Source organism: Notolepis coatsorum, assembly GCF_963971535.1.
Source record: "Notolepis coatsorum genome assembly, chromosome: 10".
NCBI lineage: Eukaryota > Metazoa > Chordata > Actinopteri > Aulopiformes > Paralepididae > Notolepis > Notolepis coatsorum.
The window spans coordinates 88,653,117-88,678,054 of NC_140174.1; the positions used below are offsets into that span (position 1 = coordinate 88,653,117).

A 24,938-nucleotide genomic window follows, 5' to 3' on the forward strand; every position below is an offset into this window, starting at 1 on the left:
CGTAATTGCCCAGGTCTGATCAAGGACAGGGAGGTGGGAAACGTTATTATAGGCTGTAGTAAAGACATGTCTGAGACGCTCACCTAAAAATAGAAGCAGTGCAAAATGACACGACTGCATCTTTGTTTTGAAGAATCAATTCAACGTTCTCCCCTGTTCGCACTAGTGCCACCAAGTAAAATATGAACTTCCACCCGCCCCCCCCCCCCCCCCAAAAGGTTGCATATGCTACCATTTTACGCACAGTCTAGAGCCCCGTTACTACGGACAGCAAAAAGAACCAAGTGACGACAGAGAAAGGGGAAGGGATGATGGGAGGTTAAATTATGCCATTTAGAGGGACGTTTTTTAAAGGGCCTTTCACCCCCTGGTACCTAGCAGGCTTCTCTGTAGTATACACCAGCAGGCCTGGGGGGAAAAGCTTAACAGGTTTAGTATTTGAGCTTTTTGGGCGTCTCCCATGGGAAGGAGTCTCGGCCAAAGTGGCCGTAGGCAGCAGTCCTCTGATACATTGGCTTCTTCAGGTCCAGCTCCCTGGAATACATATTAAACTCATTTAGCACCAGTCGCAGGAAGTGACCTCAGACACAACGCAGCATCACTCAACAGCCACAATGCTCAAATCAGCCAATGAGAGTCAAGAGCCACAAAAGAAAAAAACGCTAATCGGAGATTTGTTAGGCCGCTGGTAAAGAAAGGTGGGGGGTGGGGACCGATGAAGCTTCCAACACTTACCCTGCCAACCCAACTCTTCCTTGAGCAGTATTGGGGACTGCAGCTTGGAGATGAAAGCACACTGATCCCATTTATAAAAGTGACTTGACTTAACAAATCTGCAGACCCTACAAAGTCCATTTGAGTGCAAAGCGTCATGCCAAGCATCTAGCATGTCTGCCGAATTAAATAATGAAAGATTTGTCCCCGATTTGCAGTTAACCTTTAGCACTGGGCAATATACTTTAGTAATGAGAATAGGGTGTGGGGGGGGGGGGGGGGGGGTTAGCTGTATTGGAAAACCTGAGAGTTGATTAGCACAGAAGCCAAACAGAAAGCAAGAGCAGCAAAAAGATGTTACTCGAATCACCGTCTAGGTTTACCAAATTCACTGAGGACGGGGATACAAATGCCCCCCCAAGCCTGCCAGGGACGGCGCAAGCAAAAACAGCAAGACTGTAAAGCACCAATAGAAAGAGCCAGGAAACGCGGTCACAGGCAAACACGCTCAGAGGACCCATATTACCTGACAATGACGCCGGGTCGGAGGTCAAAGTTCTTCTTCACAATGTCAAGCAGCTCCCTCTCGCTCTTCTGGGAGGTCCCATAGTGGAAGATTGAGATGGAGAGCGGATGGGCGACACCAATGGCATAGGCCACCTAATGGAGCAGATATGAATAAGTCACACAAGCACAAAAGACCTGCGGGAATTCTGATGAAGTTCTTCGCTCCAAAGCAAAGACAACTTATATATATATAAATAAAAAATAAAAAAGGCAGGTCACACTGTCTCACCTGGACCAACACTCTCTTGCACAGCTCAGCCTTCACCAAGGACTTGGCCACCCAGCGAGCAGCGTACGCAGCCGAGCGGTCCACCTTAGTGTAGTCTTTGCCAGAGAAGGCACCGCCACCGTGAGCACCCCAGCCTCCATAGGTATCGACAATAATTTTACGCCCTGTAAGGCCAGCATCCCCCTGGAAGAAACAAGGGCATGGAATTAAATTTAAAGGGTCCGATTGTGAGTCTACAATACATACAACAGGGTATCTTCAGGTTTCAACAAGTTAAATGCAAGATTTTTAAATATCACTTATAGGCCTTTCACCAAACCTAATCTTGAACCAGCCAGTACACGTTCACATCAGAAATAATTGGTTCGGAATGTGAAAATTCAGTGATCAGCTGGAACCGAAATAGTTGTTTTTTCCTTGTGAACTGTGACATCAGTGGGCGTGTCATTTGTCATATTCTAGTCTGTCAAGACAAGCAAAAACAGCAGAACAGTAGAGGCTCAGCATTGCACGATCCAAACAGCAAGCGATTTGCAACTGATCTCAAATTGAGATTAGATTCAAATGTATTGTTATTATACAGCACAAGTACAATACACCCAACCAGAGTGGATAAATAAATGCTCCAGAAAGAAATATGCGTGGAGAAAAGCTTAGTGAGACTCGGCGCACGAGTACACAGTATACGTGCAAAATTAATCATTTCAGCAAACTAGGCTTCCTTTATTCGAATGACTTGTTTTATTGGGTATCATAGACGTGTAGAACATGACATTAACATGCCATCTCATTTATTAATGCCAATACTGAACGACTGCGCAATTGGCTCTTGACAAGTGTCAACTATGGATTAGTCGGTCGCAGTCAACCCTTTAGCTCAACTGGTTAGTGTGGCTGCCTGTGGATCCTATGGTCACAGGTTCAAATCACAAGTTTATTTTTATTTCATTCATTTATGCATTTATTTATCCACTCTGGTTGAATGGTGTATTGTACTTGTGCTGTATAATGGCAATCCATTTTAATCTAATCTAATTTTGAGATCGCTACCCGTTGAGTGGATTGGCATGGTGCAGATGCAATGCCGAACCTTTGAAGCCGGTTTGCACACGGCACATTTTGCCACTGTTGTGTTCATATGGTTGCGTTTACTTCCGCCTGAGTAAGGCCCCCCCCCCGTTGATGACGGAACGTTATTTCTGCTTAAATAGGTGTAAACACAGGCTGGTTCGGCAGAAAGCACCAAGGTTCAGAGGCTCCATAACGGAGAGAGAGCTTGAACCGGAGCCCTGCCGGTGTGAAAGCGCCCATAAAAATGCTTGCACGTTCCATACAGGCCTGGAACCTACCTGTGGGCCTCCGATGACGAAGCGGCCGCTGGGCTGCATGTGGTAGATGGTGTCGTCGTCCAGGTAGACGCACGGCACCACGGCCTTGACCACCTGCTCCTTCAGGGCGTCGCGCATCTCGTCCAGGCAGATGTACTCGTCGTGCTGCACGGACACCACGATGGTGTGCACGCGGACCGGGAGCATGGCGCCGCGGTCCTGTCGGTACTGAACAGTCACCTACAGGGGGGGCAAGAACAGACTGCTACGTCAGACGTGTGTCAGTATGTAAACACTTTTATTCTCACCCCTACATTAACCCCTTTTACTACCACACTACAGAAGGTTAACCTTTCACTACAGACGGTTAACCTTCTGTATTGTCGCAGTGAATGGATTAACCCTTTGATAGTGAAAGGGGGGAGGTTTTACTGCCTCCTCTTCCCAACCTTGTCCTGTGGATAACACCATAATAAAGCTTCCCTTATCTACACGTTTTTTTTTTTTTTTTATCCACTTTTTCTCCCATTTTTCTATATTTTCTCCCATCCCAATTTCGTATCATCCAATTCAACCCTCCCCTGTCACGAACGCTGTTTCTTGCCTCCCACAAGCCGGCTGCAATGTGGACTAAGTCATACATAGCACAAGTCCCCTCCGGTACTTGAGGTAACAGCAGTCGCATCTTTTCACCTGCGCAGCTCGATCTCTCAGTGTCGAGGAGTAACGCGTGGGAGGCTCACGCTGCCCCCGACACTTCCCGATTCTACTGCGCAGGCGCACCAACCGACTTGTAGGAGTCGCTTGTTCACAACGTTCGATCCCCACCCTTCAGTTTTCCCTCCCCGTAATACGGCCAATGTGTATTACTGCGGACGACCAGCTAAACTGAAAACAATGTGGAGAGCTGGATTCGAACACGCGAATCCTAGCGTCTCCACACTGGTGGCGAGTGCCTTGCCCACTACACCACCTAGCCGCCCGCTCCCCTTATCTACACTTCTATTATACCTGTGTCTTGGAGTCCGGCCGAAGCCACGGCAGGGTGCCGTTGCGCCGCAGTTCGGCCATCTTGGCGTTGAGCTTGTGTGCAAGGACGATGGTGAGAGGCATACACTCCTCCGTCTCATTGGTGGCATAGCCGAACATCAAGCCCTGTGGAGAGATCGCCGTTTACCGTCTGGATCTGGACAACAACGTGATGATTATGGCAGAAAAAAACAAATGACAACACACATGAACTTCCAACTGCGGCTACCGACCTGGTCCCCTGCTCCGATGTCCTCCTCATTGCGGTCAATGTGAACGCCCTGGGCGATGTCGGGAGACTGCTGCTCCAAAGCCACAAGAACATTGCAGGTCTTGTAGTCGAAGCCTGTGCATGGAAGACACAATAATAAGATCATCTCCAGGGCAAGAGTGGCTCGGTTGAGGGCAAGAGGCGATCCAAAGAGGAAGTGTAAACAAAGCTTTAAGAATAATAAACAAAACAAAAACAAACTGTCAAACCTTTGGAAGAGTCATCATATCCAATGTGGCGGATGGTGTCACGGACTATCTTCTGGTAGTCCACTGAGGCACGTGACGTTATCTCACCCGCCAGCAGGATCATACCAGTCTTAGCAACAGTCTCTGCAAAAGAGAAGGAACAAAAAAAATCAACCCCCGTACGAAATAAGCACACCCATTTAAAATCAATACCCAAGTTACAAGTAATTGACATTACATCATCATCAGAAGCAGCTTCTGGCAGCAACCAGAATGAGCTTCGATGAGTTTACAGAATTGTCTCCTTACCACAAGCAACTTTGGCATCGGGATCTTGCTTGAGGTGGGCATCAAGCACTGCATCACTAATTTGGTCGCAGATTTTGTCTGCAAAACAAGGACAACGACACGGTTTTTGGACAGTCAACGCAATCAGACCTAATGTATATATAACACAGCGACATATTCAAAACGCTATTCATAGTGGCCTCCATTAATAATCGCTGCGGTTTAGCCGCATCAATTTTTTAGCGCCAACACGTGTTCATAATTGTGGGAGGGGTCCACGGGCTCGGTCGCCATTTCCGCGCGGGGTGGTGGGTGGGGGACAACAAACAGGGGAACACCTGGCAACTCAAAACAGCACTGTAACAGCTCGAGACGGTCGTCTTATTAACTAGCGTTATAACACAATACATATATAACACGAGGACGGCGCGTGTCTAAATACGACACGCAAACAATGAGAACACGACGCGCGCGGCAACGCCGCACGAGGGCCGGTGTTCATCCCCGAAAGAGTCATTACGTTGCCGTAAAGAAGAGCCTCTAAATAATAACGCGGGCCTCACGAGACACACTGTATGGTGACTGACGTCGTTACTGGTTCTAGTCTGCATTAGTGGTTGAAGCGCGCGCCGTGACGCGTTGCTTTAAGCGGGGAGCTGAGCTCGAGCCCCGGCCAGCCTCGCAGCAGCACGCGCCACTAGCTCGTCGCTAACCAGGGAATACACGCTAGCTAGTGGCGTGTGCTGCTGTCGTGAATGTCGATCTCGCATTTCCTTACCAAAATGCATTGTGTGTGTGCCGCTTTGTGCAAAAAACTTGCTAGAAAAACAACGAAATACATCTCATTGATGACAAGCTGCTAGTGCATACACCGAAGGACAAGCTTAAAAAAAGAAGAAAAAAAAATCGTTCCGTCTTACCGGGATGTCCTTCTCCAACCGACTCCGAGGTGAACAAGAAGCAGTCCTCATCAATGAGAGAGTTGTGAAAACCGTTCATTTGTCCGTTCATCATGGTTTTGTAGGGCTGGATTTCGGGAAATATTATCTTTACAGTAGTAGCGTAAGCTTGTTGTTATAACGTCAAATGTCGACACCTAGGTTTTCCTGGCCTGTTGTTAATCCTCCTCTCTACCCATCTATCCGCGCTGCACACACAGATCCCTGCGCAGGACGCCAGTATTTATCCAGTGGAAACCACACGGCTCTGACGTCACCTGGCGGTGGGCGATACCATTGAACCGAGCCGGGGGTGGAGTGTTGTATAATAACTTTTCGATCATAGGAGCCTGTTCTTGTGATAAGTTATCAAGAAGTGGGAAAGGGTTGCCGTGATATTGATATCTTACTCAATCAGCGTCACGTTGTCAATGCACTAGTGAAGGTTTATTACACAGTTATAGAGATTAACAATCTAGTTGTGTGTACTAGTATAAATAAATCATTAATAAAGTAGAGGAAAGTATTTATAGCGTGTTGAAGGTCGGAAATATTTGTTGTGTAGCGTATAGGTCATACAGACGCACACACACTTTCGTATGCGTCCATATCCATATCCAAATTGCAGCTGGTTAGTTAGTTCTGGTTCTCACCGGAATGTTTATCTGACCATCTGTAGGATCCCTTGTTGGCATTCTTGTTGTGAAAGAGCAGGTAGGCTAATCTATTTGAACATGCAGAAAGATTTCACGTGGTGTTTGTAATAGATGATACATATTTCCACTGTGTTGTAGACACAGTGACCCTGTTTAATATTGGCTTTGTTAGTGATTGTATTTGTCATTTAAATGTAACACTATGCTTCAAGGTGTGTGTGTCAAATCCAAGTGTTCCTTTATTAATCCCCTTGGGGAAATCCAGGTGTGTGTGTGTGTGTGTGTGACTGAACCAGTGATTGTACCTTAGGGCTGCAACACCAGTGATTGTACCTTAGGGCTGCAACTAGTCTACCAGACAATAATGTGCAATTTGGCATTTCCTAGAAACCACTTTGAAGGTGATGTACAGACCAAAACAGGCATAATCAATCTGATAACATGCTCCAGCCAGTACATGAGAAACATGTACCCAAATACAACAAGCTGGGAATAAGGACATGAGAACATGTACCCAAATACAACAAGCTGAAAATAAATGTATGATCAAGTCAAAGCTGGACAATGGAGAGAAGAGTCAGGGTATATTATATTATCTCATACATAATTAAATTTCACTCTACTCAAAAAGCTCCAATCTCACCCTTACCCCTTGAGGCTGAAATGATCTGTTCTCTAATTGAATGAAAAGCTCTCGTTTTGAACATTGGCTACCTTTTCAGTACACACAGATGATGTTCAACAGTGTTTCAATGTTTTCATGGCGTTAACCATTCATTTATTTGGGGAGAGCAAAGTTCTGAGACAGAAAAGGTCAACTTCACCAAGCAGCGCTGTTCTTCAGGCTCAAAACATTGACCTTTTCCAAGTCCACTCTATAAATGTAAATATTGTAGATAATAATGCTAATAATAAAGATAATTACAGATGATAATAATGCTGCCCCACCTGCAGTCGGTATTAACTTTGTGGTTTTGAAATTATACAAGGTAGAATCACATGAGAGGACCTGTCACATTGTTTGCATGTCAAGGGACGGGTTTGTTAATTATTCACATCATCAATCATGTGAGTAAAGTTGTGTTAATGCAAAGATCCTGCTTCATCAATTGTTTGTCACAATGACGAAGCATTTTCGAGGGATTATGCTTGGGCGATGGGCATGCAGAGACAATGGTAGTAATGCATGCCACGCTCCAAACTGTCTCAATCCCAGACCAGTGTTGCATCACTGAGGCGTCAGTGAGCTGAATTGAAAATGGGGGACCCTGATGTAAACAAGACGAAAGTCTTTCTCTGGTCTGCATCCCCTTAACAATTGTGTGTATTGAGCTGTACTGTACTGTACCCATTCTGCAATCTGTTAATAAAAGTTTTCAATCAATCAATCAGCTGGCATAGAAAAATAATGAAACATTGCACCTGAAGCCGGGATTCTCTCTATGGAAGTGAATGTTGTTGCTATTAGATGACATAATACATTATTATGTTACAGAATGCTTATTATCCTCATGATAAAGTAAATAGGTAGCCTGAATCTCATTTCCTATCTTATCATTAAATCAAAGGCTGTTTTACATACTGTGTTGGTTCAGCATGTCTGGGGAAACTGGTTATGAGATGTCATTATCTTAACGTGTATAATGCAGACAAGAATCTCGCTAAAAGAAAGCCATATTGTTATTTTGCCAATTGATAAGAGTTGATTTGTATCAATTTGGTTTATTTAGGCACATTTCTGTGTTTCTTATGTGTCACAAAGCCTGTTTTGTGTCAATAGACCAAGTAGTCACACAAGTGGCTAGTATTGCATCAGTGAGCTCCACTCATATGTAGGGCACAGCCATGAATTTGCAAGGTTGACAGTCTCTTTGCAGAGGATCGCATGCATGATGCAAGACACTTCTGCTGTTGCCATTTGCAGGATTTGGGCATCACCTGTTGCTTCCCCGATGATGGCCAGTATAGGCTGCTATATGTGGATGTCATATTTCTCTTCGCAATCCCCAGAATAAAGGCCTTTTATATTCTCAATGAGACGGCGTGCCTTGGCCCTTTTCTTTTTGGACTGGTTTTGTGTTTACACTCGGGGAAATATCCAAGTTGGTATAATATACTGCTATAACATATCAGATATACTAGAAGGTGATAAGATTCACTCAAGGTTAAAAGAGGTACACCTCCACTGTGGGAGGTGGTTATCAGTCTGTCAGGTCAGTCCAACCAGATCACAAATGGTGACATGAAATTGTCATTGACCTATGTCAAACCCTGCCCTCTGTTCTTGTAGTATTGCACAAGCACTGATAAAAGGGCATTTGGCAGCATCTGTCTGCCTCATTCTTGTACAAGCCAGATATTGTCGTCTCACGGACTTTCCCTGAAGACATGCACACATCTGAAACACAGGAGTTTTGGTTATCAATATTTTGAGCTTGTCCCTTTCAAAAAAATCTACAAATACAGATGATAATAATAATACGTTTATAAATAGCTTTCATTATTTATTCATCAGTGGTAATGAGTCGTAATTGGTCAATGGTCATCATTTCTTTGCTCTTGGTAACAAAACGACTCAGAGAACAGACAGACCACGCAGCTTTAGGGGGAGTTATAGTTTGTCTTTGGACAGTGTGACAGTACTATTGAGTTGGCTGATGGGGTTCAACCTCTGCCCCTTGAGCAGGCTCCACACGTGAGCTTGGAATGATAAAAGTTCTATCTATTGAGCTTTCACACCTCAGTGCAAAACTGAATACATTTTAATTAGCACTTTTTTTGACCTGCTTAAAAAAAAGAAATCTACCTTCACAAATAGACGAAGACCTGTTTATAGAGCGTTATATAAATAACTCACTTTTGACTAAAATGTCAGAGAACCTTATATAATTTCAAGGTCACACAATATACTAGCTTCCGGCGCCAACCGTTAGATGATCCAAATGTCTCACATCTGCTGCTGTGATGTTTCAGTCAATTCCAGTCCCCATTATACACAAGCTTGCAGAGACGAAACAATCCACACTGTAGACAATAAAACCTATTATTTGATTTGAAATGACATATATGCTGGACTGGAGAAAAGAGGTTCTTTTTTATATTAATCATAATAACATCATTATAACAATAAAATAGAATTGTGCCATTTGATCTGAAATAATTATTTCACTGGCCAGCAGAATTCAGGCTCATTTGACAGAATTAAATATGAAAATAAATACATAATGTAAGAATAATAATCTTTTTGGCATCGATTGTCATCTATTATGTGTTACATATTATTCCATTACATACTCTTATCAACCTTAAACACATAGAATAACATTCTTCAGCTACATTATGTTTTCAGAATATATCTCATTTCACATAATAAGGGGAGTAGCCATTTATAACTACACAGTGTACAGTATGAATCAATCAAGTACCCTAGTTCATCACAGCACTGATTACAGCAGACTACCTGGGACAAAATTCAAACAATCTAATCACCTCACAAGAGGCCACAGAGACAAAGCTCCAATTAAGTATACAGTATCGTTTCATTTTATATTAATGGGAAAAAGGCATAAAATACACAATGAAATTGAAAGTCTTCTTGTTTTGTAAGCAAGGATATCCTGCATTTTCTATACCTGAAATTTACCTCTAATTTCTTTTTTTCTTTTTAGTTTTTCTGCTTTCACACACACACACTTATCACGTTTTTCTAACACTTCTCAATAGCCACAAATATTACAAAGAGGAGTCAAAAACAGCACTTTACGGCACAAGATCACAGTACCGGAATATACAGTATGTCCAGCAAACCATGCAATCGCTTTCACACCTCATTCACGCATACTTCCACAAGCCCACACATACGTACACAATCACTCCCATGAAAAAACACATACATACCACGCACCAACATAATTACATACATACACAATGAGGTTACAGTACACACCGTCCTAAGCATGTCTAGGATGGTGAATTAGAGGTCACAAGCTAATGATCCAACACATTACAACTCTAATAACCTCGACCTATGAATCAATATATGGGATGGAATATAGGACACAGTGGAAGGAAGTTGAAATGTAAAAAAATTAAATATAATTTTTTTTTCAAAAACACAGGGTACAGAAAAAGAAAAGTCTAAATCTGAAGCAGTGAAAGCAACATGTCTGCCCCCATATGATTTAATTATTTCCCCTAAATACTGTGTCTGTAATGGCGTCAATAACAGATTAAAAGCTGAGTACCAATGGTGAAGGATTGTCAGGGCGGCTAATATTGAATTTTGACCGTTCATGAACTCATATTGAGATATGTGACCGGGCAATACAGGATTTTCATTTAGCAGTGTTATTCTATTGTGGGGCTTATATGGTAAAATTGAAATGGATGGTGTTTGAATAAAAAGTATTTTCAGGTTCACCATTAGTCTCAATGGCCCTATTCCTTTGGTCCAAGTGGATTTTCATGTAGCATGTGGACATAATGTTTTCTGGAAATGTAGGACAGCTTTAAACGAAAAAGCAAACAGGGATTGATCCTATTTGTAAGGAATGTTCCTGTGAAAATCGAACAAACCATGCTCCTAATCGCGGGAGCTATTTCACATGGATAATCTGGTGACAAAAGCCGCCAGGTCAAATAAGCCAATAAACAGTTTGAAAATATCAGACAAACTAATGTTGTGACTTCAGAAAGTGTTAAACAACCACTTCCTCTTGACTGGGATTTGGTACGTGTTTGTCACCTTATGACCTCTGGACTGAGAGTTTCGTAAGAGTCAGGTGAGAGTTCCCTGCACCGTGTGCACCTGAGAGGGACAGAGAGAAAACAAGAGATAGGGGGCAGGGGTACACATTTGAAGAGAATGTGAACAGGTCAAAGCTGCTATATGTAAGATTTTGTTGTTTGAATTTTGCTCCAAAAACAATCTTAATATGGACACACTGAGTCACAGTGAGTTTCATTGACCAGTGATAGTAGCAGCAGTGCAGAAAATAATCAATTTTAAAGTTTCGCAGCGAGGCTCCCGCTTCTAACCAATCAAAGGAATTATGCTGTTATTGAATGTGATTTGTATGTTGTTGAGTCAACATGGTCCCCATTCCAAACATTCAAAAATCTTACATATAGCACCTTTAAGGAAAGAATACTCAAGGCAAAGTAAGCAAACTCTAGTCCTGGAAAGAAATGGCATCAGAAATGGAATATTTCGTATAAAGGAAACATACCTTACAATGTATAAAACACAAAAAAAGAGACGAGGACAGCACTCCAATTAGATTTTTTTAATAATATATTACCGTCCGTGTGGCAATATATTATTAAATATATTATTAAAAGGTCTGATAGGAGTGCTTATCTTGTCTCTTTTTTATGATTCATTACATTGAGGATCCAGCGGCCATTGTTCTAGATTTAACGGTGAGTCGAGCGTGTTGCGTCTTATTTTCCATTAAACGTATAAAACAACCTGTGAGAGCAGCAGGGCCTGCATCACAACCCAGAGTCCCTGTGGCCCTGTGAGAGCAGCGGGGCCTGCATCACAACCCCGAGTCCCAGGTCTTGACTACAGGTTGCCCTCCAGCGGCAGAGCCCTGGTCGGTGCTGCCCTCTGCTGGGCCGTCTGTGGAGTCGTCCCCGGTGGTGGTGGCGGCGCTGGGGGCGAGGGAGTCATCGCCCGGGTTCGGCCCTTTCGCCTTAGCCTCCGCCGGGCTGCCGCTACGACTGCGACCGGCTCCGCGACTGCCGTGGCGGTGCCTGCCCTTCCCCGGACTGGGACTACGAGACCTGGTCTTCGTGAGGACGACAGTGCTGTCGTCCTCCAAGCTGAGGTCGGAGCTGTCTGAAGCGCTGCCGTCAAGGCCTGAGGTGGGAAGCATGATCTGGAGACGGGCCAGGAAGAGAGAGAGAGGAGAGGAACGTTGAAGGGTGAAGAGAAGCGGAGGAAACCATAAAAGCGTGATGAGAAGATGGGGGGGACACTCAATGGCTGATATTAACATTGACCATGTTCGCACGGCAACCATTTTGTTCTTATGTCACGCTCCGGTTGGGATTCCTTTATAGGCTACCCTGTTCCCGCCAAGGAAACTATAACAGAAGGAAGGGTCATCACGTCACTGTGTAGCACGTGAACGCACATTGGTGCCATGTGTGGAAACGTTCAGTTCGGCAGACATTGAGTTGAATGGGATCGGCCATCTCCTTGTTTGAACAGGTTATTACCTCGGATGTCAGCAATTTGTTGCATTGTTAACTAACTAATGTTTGATATATTGGTTGATGTATATTTCCTCAGATAGCTTGTATATTTTGAATCTCAGTACTGCCTTCAATAGAAGTGGCACCAAGCAGAGCATAGAATGCTGGTATTCCGACGTGATGACCCTTCCTTTCCTTGATTCCCAGTTTCCCACATGACATACAAGCAAACAAGCAAAATGGCCGCCATGTGAATATGGTCAGTGTTATGGTGAAGAAGACATTGTTGCGCTACATTAAAACTACAGTATATCATGATTACTGTGATCACCTGGAATGGCTCTGTTACACCCACGACGGTGTTCATGTTGTTGCTATAGTAACCCAAGATAAAGTCCCCTGAGCCCTTGGGCAAGTCCTCCTCGGTAAAGGTCACCTGGAAAAGAGTTAGTGAAACGAGCCATGATTTACCAAAGGAGAAACAAAATGTCCCTGAGGTGAATTCAGCAACGCATCTATATTACCTGGTGTTCTTGTCGATGGAAGTCGACTTCCTCTTGCTTGGCCCATATGTACCCCACATAGTCCTTGTGGTGTTTGAAGCCCACCTAGGGAAACCCAGGCAAAATCAAATCTATCTGGCTCATGTACTGTAGATTTGTTAAAAATGGCCACCACACTATCTCCATTAAAAAGGAAAATGTATTTATCTCATAGATTTCTATGCAATGTAATGTGCATCAAACCAGACCTTAGAGACTGACTACAGATCAGTGTAAAATCACTTACCTTGTACAGACCTATCCAGTCCCAGGAGCTGCGAGCGTAGCTGGGTGCAACTTTGAACCTGGCGATGGCATCTTCAACACAGTTCCACTCATCGTCCACACTGAGAGTGACTAGCGGCATATCCACCTTATACGGAAACTAGAACAAAACATTCAAAAAGGTTTTGATTTATAACAATCTATTCAACAAAATATAACACAGAATGCTCTTTATAACACAAGTTCACCCACTTAACTTACCTCCACAGCCAAAGCCACCGTGTGTACCACTGTATACCACCATATAATAATAATAATAATAATAATAATAATATATACCACTGTATACCACTATATAATAATAATATATACCACTGTGTACCACTGTATACCACTATATAATAATAATATATACCACTGTGTACCACTCTGTACCACTGTATACCACTATATAATAATAATAATATATACCACTGTATACCACTGTATACCACTGTATACCACTATATAATAATAATATATACCACTGTGTACCACTCTGTACCACTGTGTACCACTGTATACCACTATATAATAATAATAATAATAATAATAATAATAATAATAATAATAATATATATACCACTGTATACCACAATAATATATATATACCACTGTGTACCACTCTATACCACTATATACCACTATATAATAATAATAATAATAATAATAATAATAATAATAATAATAATAATAATAATAATAATAATAATAATAATAATAATAATAATAATAATATATATACCACTATATACCACTGTGTACCACTGTATACCACTATATAATAATAATAATAATAATAATAATAATAATAATAATAATAATAATAATAATAATAATAATAATAATAATAATAATAATAATAATAATAATAATATATACCACTATATACCACTGTATACCACTATATAATATATATACCACTGTGTACCACTGTATACCACTATATAATAATAATAATAATAATAATAATAATAATAATAATAATAATATATATACCACTGTATACCACCATATAATAATAATAATAATAATAATAATAATATATACCACTGTATACCACTATATAATAATAATATATACCACTGTGTACCACTCTGTACCACTGTATACCACTATATAATAATAATATATACCACTGTGTACCACTCTGTACCACTGTATACCACTATATAATAATAATAATAATATATACCACTCTATACCACTGTATACTAGGGATGTCCGATATTATCGGCCTACCGATATTATCGGCCAATATCGGCATTAAAATGTGATATCGGAAAATATCGGTATCGGTTTTCAATTTTTTTTTTTTTACATTTCTATAACCTTTATTTACCCAGGCAAGCAAGTAAGAACAAATTCTGATTTTATTTATTGTCAAAAGTATGCATAATGTTGTGTTAATTCCACAACAAGAGATATGTAATGTTAATTACCTGAAATTATTCCATTTTTTGGGGGGGGAAACCCTGCATATATCGGTATCGGTTGATATCGGTTGATATTGGTATCGGAAATTAAGAGTTGGACAATATCGGTATATCGGTATCGGTAAAAAAGCCAATATCGAGCATCCCTACTGTATACCACTATATAATAATAATATATACCACTGTGTACCACTCTGTACAACTGTGTACCACTGTATACCACTATATAATAATAATAATAATAATAATAATAATAATAATAATAATAATAATAATAATAATAATAATAATAATAATATATATACCACTGTATACCACAATAATATATATACCACTGTGTACCACTCTATACCACTATATACCACTGTATACCACTATATAATAATAATAATAATAATAATAATAATAATAATAATAATAATAATAATAATAATAATAATAATAATAATAATAATAATAATAATATATATACCACTCTATACCACTATATACCACTGTATACCACTATATAATAATAATAATAATAATAATAATAATAATAATAATAATAATAATAATAATAATAATAATAATAATAATAATAATATATATACCACTCTATACCACTATATACCACTGTGTACCACTGTATACCACTATATAATAATAATAATAATAATAATAATAATAATAATAATAATAATAATAATAATAATAATAATAATAATAATAATAATATATATACCACTATATACCACTGAGTACCACTGTATACCACTATATAATAATAATAATAATATTATATATACCACTATATACCACTGTGTACCACTGTATACCACTATATAATAATAATAATAATAATAATAATAATAATAATAATAATAATAATAATAATAATAATAATAATAATAATAATAATAATATATATACCACTCTATACCACTATATAACACTGTATACCAATATATAATAATAATAATAATAATAATAATAATAATAATAATAATAATAATAATAATAATAATAATAATAATAATAATAATAAAAATATATATACCATTCTATACCACTATATACCACTATGTACCACTGTATACCACTATATAATAATAATAATAATAATAATAATAATAATAATAATAATAATAATAATAATAATAATAATAATAATATATATACCACTGTGTACCACTATATAATAATAATAATAATAATAATAATAATAATAATAATAATAATAATAATAATAATAATAATAATAATAATAATAATAATAATAATATATATACCAATGTATACCACTATATAATAATAATAATAATAATAATAATAATAATATATATATATATATATATATATATATATACCACTCTATACCACTGTGTACCACTGTATACCATTATATAATAATAAATAATAATAATAATAATAATAATAATAATAATAATAATAATAATAATAATAATAATAATAATAATAATAATAATAATAATAATAATAATAATAATATATACCACTATATACCACTGTGTACCACTGTATACCACTATATAATAATAATAATAATATATATACCACTGTATACCACAATAATATATATACCACTGTATACCACTATATACCACTGTATACCACTATATAATAATAATAATAATATATATATACCACTCTATACCACTATATACCACTGTGTACCACTGTATACCACTATATAATAATAATAATAATAATAATATATATACCACTGTATACCACAATAATATATATACCACTGTATACCACTATATCATCATCATCATCATCATTTTATTTATCCGTACATGGAATCACCACAGTCCAACAGTACATATTCACATAATTCACAAAAAATACCATGGCCGAAAGGAACAGGAAGAAGAAAAAATCTTATATATACCTGCCCCTACACACGTACAACACACCGATAGACATATTGTGTAAAACCAAACAGAATATACCCATTTTGCAAAAAATAAATAAAAATTTAACATCAACACAACCAAATTAAATCAACATAAATAAACCCATTTTGTCTATCTATCAGTCAAACTACATATTTAGGTTAATTCATTTACACACACACACCCCCACACACACACACTTATATAATGTATTATACTTCTATATACTATCTAATTTCTATTTAAACAGTGTACCACTGTATACCACTATATAATAATAATAATAATAATAATAATAATAATAATAATAATAATAATAATAATAATAATAATATATATACCACTATATACCACTGTGTACCACTGTATACCACTATATAATAATAATAATATTATATATACCACTATATACCACTGTGTACCACTGTATACCACTATATAATAATAATAATAATAATAATAATAATAATAATAATAATAATAATAATAATAATAATAATAATAATAATAATAATAATAATATATATACCACTCTATACCACTATATAACACTGTATACCAATATATAATAATAATAATAATAATAATAATAATAATAATAATAATAATAATAATAATAATAATAATAATAATAATAATAATAATAAAAATATATATACCATTCTATACCACTATATACCACTATGTACCACTGTATACCACTATATAATAATAATAATAATAATAATAATAATAATAATAATAATAATAATAATAATAATAATAATAATAATAATAATAATAATAATAATATATATACCACTGTGTACCACTATATAATAATAATAATAATAATAATAATAATAATAATAATAATAATAATAATAATAATAATAATAATAATAATAATAATAATAATAATAATAATAATAATAATATATATACCAATGTATACCACTATATAATAATAATAATAATAATAATAATAATATATATATATATATATATATATATACCACTCTATACCACTGTGTACCACTGTATACCATTATATAATAATAAATAATAATAATAATAATAATAATAATAATAATAATAATAATAATAATAATAATAATAATAATAATAATAATAATATATACCACTATATACCACTGTGTACCACTGTATACCACTATATAATAATAATAATAATATATATACCACTGTATACCACAATAATATATATACCACTGTATACCACTATATACCACTGTATACCACTATATAATAATAATAATAATAATATATATATACCACTCTATACCACTATATACCACTGTGTACCACTGTATACCACTATATAATAATAATAATAATAATATATATACCACTGTATACCACAATAATATATATACCACTGTATACCACTATATACCACTGTATATACCACTGTATATACCACTATATACCACTATACCACTGTGTACCACTATATAATAATAATATATATATACCACTATATACCACTGTGTACCACTATATACCACTATATACCACTGTGTACCACTACAGAATAATAATAATAATAATAATAATAATAATAATAATAATAATAATAATAATAATAATAATAATAATAATAATAATAATAATAATAATAATAATAATATATATATATATATACCACTGTATACCACTATATACCACTGTATACCACTGTGTATCACTGTGTACCACTCTGAGGAGGTATTCTGCAAGGTGCATTTTGGACTCACCTAGACAACTGTGACTGGTTTGAGAAATGACAAACAACCCAGATTGTTTGCTTCCCTAGTGCACAATGACAATGTACGTGTGTCAATTGTACTGCACAACTTTGTAAGTTGTTCAAATGCAACCTTGCACCACTGTGTACCACTATATAATAATAATAATAATAATAATAATAATAATAATAATAATAATAATAATAATAATAATAATAATAATAATAATAATAATAATAATATATACCACTGTATACCACTATATAATAATAATAATAATAATAATAATAATAATAATAATAATAATAATAATATATATACCACTGTATACCACTATATAATAATAATAATAATAATAATAATAATAATAATAATAATAATAATATATATATATATATATATATATATATATATACCACTCTATACCACTGTGTACCACTGTATACCATTATATAATAATAATAATAATAATAATAATAATAATAATAATAATAATAATAATAATAATAATATATATACCACTATATACCACTGTGTACCACTGTATACCACTATATAATAATAATAATAATAATAATAATAATAATAATAATAATAATAATAATAATAATAATAATAATAATAATAAAAATAATAATAATAATAATAATATATATACCACTGTATACCACAATAATATATATACCACTGTATACCACTATATACCACTGTATACCACTATATAATAATAATATATATACCACTCTATACCACTATATACCACTGTGTACCACTGTATACCACTATATAATAATAATAATAATAATATATATACCACTGTATACCACAATAATATATATACCACTGTATACCACTATATACCACTGTATATACCACTGTATATACCACTATATACCACTATATACCACTATACCACTGTGTACCACTATATAATAATATATATATACCACTATATACCATTGTGTACCACTATATACCACTATATACCACTGTGTACCACTACAGAATAATAATAATAATAATAATAATAATAATAATAATAATAATAATAATAATAATAATAATAATAATAATAATAATAATAATAATAATAATATATATAATATATATAATATATATAATATATATATATATATATACCACTGTATACCACTATATACCACTGTATACCACTGTGTATCACTGTGTACCACTCTGAGGAGGTATTCTGCAAGGTGCATTTTGGACTCACCTAGACAACTGTGACTGGTTTGAGAAATGACAAACAACCCAGATTGTTTGCTTCCCTAGTGCACAATGACAATGTACGTGTGTCAATTGTACTGCACAACTTTGTAAGTTGTTCAAATGCAACCTTGCACCACTGTCACCAAGACAAATTCCTGTGACAGTGACTCAGGAGGTAGAGCGGTCTTCTGGTAATCAGAAGGTTTTGATTGATTGATTGAAAAGTTTATTAACAGATTGCAGAATGGGTACAGTACAGTACAGCTCAATACATACAATTGTTAAGGGGATGCAGACCAGAGAAAGACTTTCGTCTTGTTTACATCAGGGTCCCCCATTTTCAATTCATCATAACATATATGACATACATGACATACAGATAGACAGTACTGCTACATCTATACATTTATGACATATCAGATTTGCAAATACAGTACTGTTTGTGATACAAAAGTGTCCAGAAAAAGAGTGTATATACATTTGGCGTAGAAACTGTACATTGGAGGAGGTTGGGTGGGTGGGGTGGGGTTGGGTGGGGTGGGTGGGTGAGGGCTGTACATTGGAGGTGGGGGGGGAGGGGGGGGTTGGGTAGGGGACACACACACATTTTACACTGTACATTGGAATACTGACAAAGCCTTACTTGGTCATTTACTGTACAACTAGGTTAGGACATTTGTAGGGGCCAGTTTCGAATTGCAGTCTCACGTAGGTGTTTTTTGAGAGTGTTTTTGAAAGTGGGTAGTGATTCACATTCCTTTACAGCTTTAGGTAGGGCGTTCCACATTGATGTGGCATAATTGCGAAACGTGTTTAGTCCCTTGTTTGAGCCGAATCTGGGTTTTACATGATTTGTGGAGCTCCCTCTGGTGTTGTGATCGTGGTATTCACTGACCTTTGGGAAGTATTTTGACATGTACATGGGTACCTTGGTCGCGTAGTGTATCTTGTAGACCAGGCCCATTGCAAGTTGTTAAATCAACTCTGCCTCTCTTTGCAAGCAATGCTGTTTGTTATTTAAGATGAGGTCGGACTCGGCACTGACAGATTTGTGTTCATTATGCTGCTTTTATAAAGCCTCAAATGAGGCTTGTCTAAAATTTTAAACGGTTTAAACTTTACAGCACTGACAAAGTTGAACAAAGTGCTGTACAAGTCCCACAACATTAAAAAAAAAAATAGTAAAAAAAAAATAAAAAAAATAATCTCGAAGCTTCGAATTAAAATCGAATCTCGGCCCCAAAGCTTCGAATTCCAAAAAAAATTAGAAGGTCAGCCCTACTACGGATAGCTCATTATATCAACGGCGTTGTTGTTTGCAGGCTTGCAGCTGTTGGTTAGCTATCGTTCTCAGTTGGCTAACGTTAGCTACTAGCTAGCTAATACTGGCCTACCTTTTAATTCGCAATGGAATGGCTAGCTAACTAACTGTACAAATCGATGTGATTGGCTGAGACCGTAATTTGTACGGTTGGCTGGATTGGGGGTGGCCAGCTGGCTAGCTTTTCAATCAATCAAGCTGGCAGTTCGTAGTGCAGTAGCTGGCTGGATAGCTGTTGTATTGTGGGTTAAGGTAGCCAGTTGGCTGGCTGGCAGTTCGTGGTGCAGTAGCTGGCTAGATAGCTGGCTAATGTTGGCCAATATAGCTGTAACTGAATGATGCTAGCCTTATGTGGTCTTATGAGTTTCAGTTCATAGGAAAATACTTTGACTATAATGGTCAGAAGTAAATTAACTGTATATACTCTCTTTTAGAAACTCTGTCTCTAAAACAGTACTGTATATCTTGTATGTCATAAATGGCTGGATGTAACAGTACTGTTTATCTGTATGTCAAATGTTATGATGAATTGAAAATGGGGGACCCTGATGTAAACAAGACGAAAGTCTTTCTCTGGTCTGCCTCCCCTTAACAATTGTGTGTATTGAGCCGTACTGTATTGTACCCATTCTGCAATCTGTTAATAAAATGTTCAATCAATCAATCAATCTGTTATGCTTAACATGCAGTACTATTAACTTTACTTAATTTCTAAGATTAGATTATTTAGTTATTTTTAAATGTCTGATCTAAAGATAAACAAAGGGTTTTAAAAGTGTTATATTTATCTTCTATTATAGTACCAGAGAGAAGCTGAGGAGAATCGACCAGCAACAAAAGCAAAATTTAGTTAAAAAATATATATATATATATATTTATCTTTATTTTTAATTCTTTTACATTTTAAGATTTAAAATTGGTCCCTGTGGTATCGAAAATGGTATCGAATATCAATACTTTTCAAGGTATCGTATCGAAGTTCGAAATTCCAGTATCGTGACAACACTAGTGTGTTGTCAGTTGCAATGTGACAGCTCTGCTTACACATCATTCCTATTCCCTTTTAATTGTACATATATCATTTTTGTTTTGATTGTATTGTTCCACTTTTGCTTTGGCAATGTAAACTCATGTTTTCTCATGCCCATTGAATTGAGTGTGTGTGTTGTCTGTGTATGCAGAGTGTGAAATAAATGGGTCATGCTGCCTGCATGCCCAACGTGAGAAGTTAGTCTCGTCATTCTTGTAATTGCTACACTACACCGTTACAATGATATATAAAATATCATATTATATTATATACCATTCAATATGCACATGACAGAAAATATTATATGCCATATAATATGTTCTGTCATGTGCATATTGAATGGGTATTACTAATACTATTAATACTAATACTAGCCGAGAGTAGGTAAAATTTTGGCTGGTAGCTCTCGGCTAGGTGGTAAATTAAAAAGTAGATCTTGGTTCAAAAAAGGTTGGGCACCCCTGCTAACTGCTACCGATGATCTGCTCCTTGCATGGTCGCCTCCGCCGTCGGTGTGTGACTGTGTGAGTGAATTGGCGAATGTTGTAATGCGCTTTGGATAACAGCGCTATATAAACGCAGTCCATTTACCATGAGCCTTCACTGTATGCAGCATGTAAAGTGTCATGACCGTGCTTCATCACCGCCACCTCCTCGTCTGTCTCACCTGTAGGGTGAAGATGGAGGAGACAGGCTTGTGGTCGCTGACGGTGTATTCCACGGTGCTGCGGTAGAAGTGCTGGGTCACTTTGGTTCCGCTGGTGAGCCCCGACATAGAGCTGCGATTCCCCGCCGCTGCGTTGGGGGCGGCAGGGCCAGCAGGTTCAGTGGCCCTCAGGCGCCACAGGATCCTGTCGGTCCACGCTGGCTTACGCTTCTTACCACTGAGGTGCAGAGAGAGAGAGAGAGAGAGAGAGAGAGAGAGAGAGAGAGAGAGAGAGAGAGAGAGAGAGAGAGAGAGAGAGAGAGAGAGAGAGAGAAAGAGAGAGAATGCCATTTGAATACACATGCACTCGAATTTCATCAGACTGGTCAGAGGAACCCTGGTATCATCGTGACCAACCTTGTATCATACGTATCTGTCCCCACATCAAATTTGTAGGTTGGGGGGAACTTAAGAGGCCCCTCTAGAAACCCCTCGAGGACTGTCTCGCTGTCTTTAGCCATGTTGAGCTGTAGGGACAAGAGTGAAAAGAGGAACTGTGTCAGTGCTCTAGGTCGGATACACAGGATATGATGATATAATGATCCCTCGTGCCGTAGCCTAGAGTGAGAGGTACATACCTAGAAACCTAGTTTACATGTAAAAGGGTAGCAGGCTGTGCGGAGTGTAGTTTGTGGAGTAATGTTGTATTTAGGTCATATAGGAAAGATGGTAGGTACTAGCTTATGACTTGTAAAAAACATTCACGTCCTATAGGAAAGATGGTAGCTACTAGCTTACGACTTGTAAAAACCATTCACGTCATATAGGAAAGATTGTAGCTACTAGCTTACCAGTTGTAAAAACCATTCACGTCAGCTCTCAGGTTGCAAAATAAAAATAATTAAAAGTACCTCAGACAAAGAACCGTATACTTTTGTTTTACATTTTCAGAACAATGTATTCAAACTTTATTATCTAAAGATGGTAAATTAGAGTATTGCGTTCATTCACAGTTAAAACAAAAGTGGTAGAGGTTGAGTACTTTATTGTGATATATCATATTCACACTCCCGAGTCATATGGATTGACTTACCGACTGCAAATATATGGGCTGTCCAACAAATATCTAAAGGGCGTTATATGGTTCTTTAGTGTAAGGGTTCACTTGTGAACTATTTTAGTTTTGAGATGAACCCCGATTTCTCCCACTTCCAATGTCATCAACGCACAAATATCAACAAACAACATGTTTGACACCTATATTTGCAGTCGAGTGCAAGGAATAAAACGTTTATTTTGAATTTTAAGACAAACACAATGTACAATCTTCAGCACCTGAATAACTTTTTTAAACATTTGAAATGTAACTGCCTGTCAGAACGAGGCTACTTGCTACAATCTTCCTTTGTGTTAGACATCGCAACTAAGCATATAATAGAAGACTAAGAAGAAAGTAGTGTTTAAGTGTGAAGAATCCGACAATAACTATCACCAGGAAAAAGCTATGTCTGGGAGAAACCTCACTTTTCAAACCTTCAAACATGTTACAAAGTTATTCCCGGACTGTGCGCAAAGGTTTTTTTCAATACAGGAAATGTGCTTTGAGAGATGTTTGTAAATTTACTATTCAAAAAGCTAAGAAATGGATTAAAAGGAGATGCATTTCTATTGTTGGGGTTAACTTGCTGATATACATTTAAGAAATTTGTCATTTGCTTTTGGTTTTCAAAGAAATGGTTTGTGCAGCTATTTTTGAGGGTTACAAATGTGAATGATTTTTATTTTGTTATTATTTTTAATTTCATAAGAATATAGGACAGGCATATATATATATTATATAAGAATTATGCTTCAGCCTGTACCTTTTTAGTCACTGCCATTGACCTTATTTACAGTCTGGAATGATTGTATTACGTGTGATGACTGAATATAACTATTACTACTACTACTACTGAACACTTCCAAATTGTAACTCAAACCTGATCAGCTGTTCCGACCAACGCATATGCAGCAGTCAGGCACTTATCCTATTGGGTAGAACTACTCCAGGGTACAAGTGATAACTACAGAACTCTTACTGCACCCCCCCCCCACACACACACACACACACACACAGCCTCACATGTCAATCAAACCGTATGTAGGTCAACACTGATGTATCTAGTACTGAAGTTATATGGAGAGTAATACGTATGGTCTACTGAATGTTGTGTGTTACGTTTTCAGCACGTATGTGAGGTCCTGTACCATGTGACTGTTGTCACGTGGAGATGTGGAAATTGCTGATACGGTAACCGTACTTAGGTAAGAATGGGCCTCATTCAACAATACTATTTTTTTTTTTATCCACTTTTTCTCCCATTTTCTATATTTTCTCCCATCCCAATTTTCGTATCATCCAATTCAACCCTCCCCTGTCACGAACGCTGTTTCTT

At 37.0% G+C, this 24,938-nt stretch overlaps 2 protein-coding genes across 3 annotated transcripts in view; both read right to left on the bottom strand.

The window, feature by feature from the left end:
* Window positions 1-224: 224 nt before the first annotated feature.
* mat2ab (methionine adenosyltransferase 2Ab) lies at window positions 225-5,757 on the bottom strand (the record flags this gene model as incomplete). 2 transcript variants are annotated; one of them, XM_084323971.1, is made up of 9 exons in its annotated part: window positions 5,535-5,757; window positions 4,636-4,713; window positions 4,348-4,470; window positions 4,101-4,213; window positions 3,850-3,993; window positions 2,860-3,078; window positions 1,511-1,693; window positions 1,241-1,374; window positions 225-534 (listed from the first exon to the last, which is right to left on the bottom strand). In XM_084323971.1, exons 1-9 carry the CDS (start codon window positions 5,626-5,628, stop codon window positions 432-434), a joined length of 1,191 nt encoding a protein of 396 aa, XP_084180097.1. In that variant the 5' UTR covers window positions 5,629-5,757. The 2 variants fall into 2 exon arrangements, with proteins under 2 accessions (XP_084180097.1, XP_084180098.1); XM_084323972.1 differs by lacking the exon at window positions 225-534 and having other exon boundaries at window positions 1,237-1,374.
* Window positions 5,758-9,198: 3,441 nt separating this feature from the next.
* Window positions 9,199-24,938, bottom strand: part of inpp5jb (inositol polyphosphate-5-phosphatase Jb) — a gene marked incomplete at its 5' end in the record, with an annotated part of 59,392 nt that continues 43,652 nt past the window's right edge. The window contains 6 exons of the mRNA XM_084323087.1: window positions 9,199-12,090; window positions 12,741-12,845; window positions 12,934-13,017; window positions 13,199-13,336; window positions 22,525-22,741; window positions 22,921-23,030. Of these exons, the coding sequence (XP_084179213.1) occupies window positions 11,749-12,090; window positions 12,741-12,845; window positions 12,934-13,017; window positions 13,199-13,336; window positions 22,525-22,741; window positions 22,921-23,030 (996 nt within the window). The 3' untranslated portion in view covers window positions 9,199-11,748. The remainder of the gene's footprint in view (window positions 12,091-12,740; window positions 12,846-12,933; window positions 13,018-13,198; window positions 13,337-22,524; window positions 22,742-22,920; window positions 23,031-24,938) is intronic.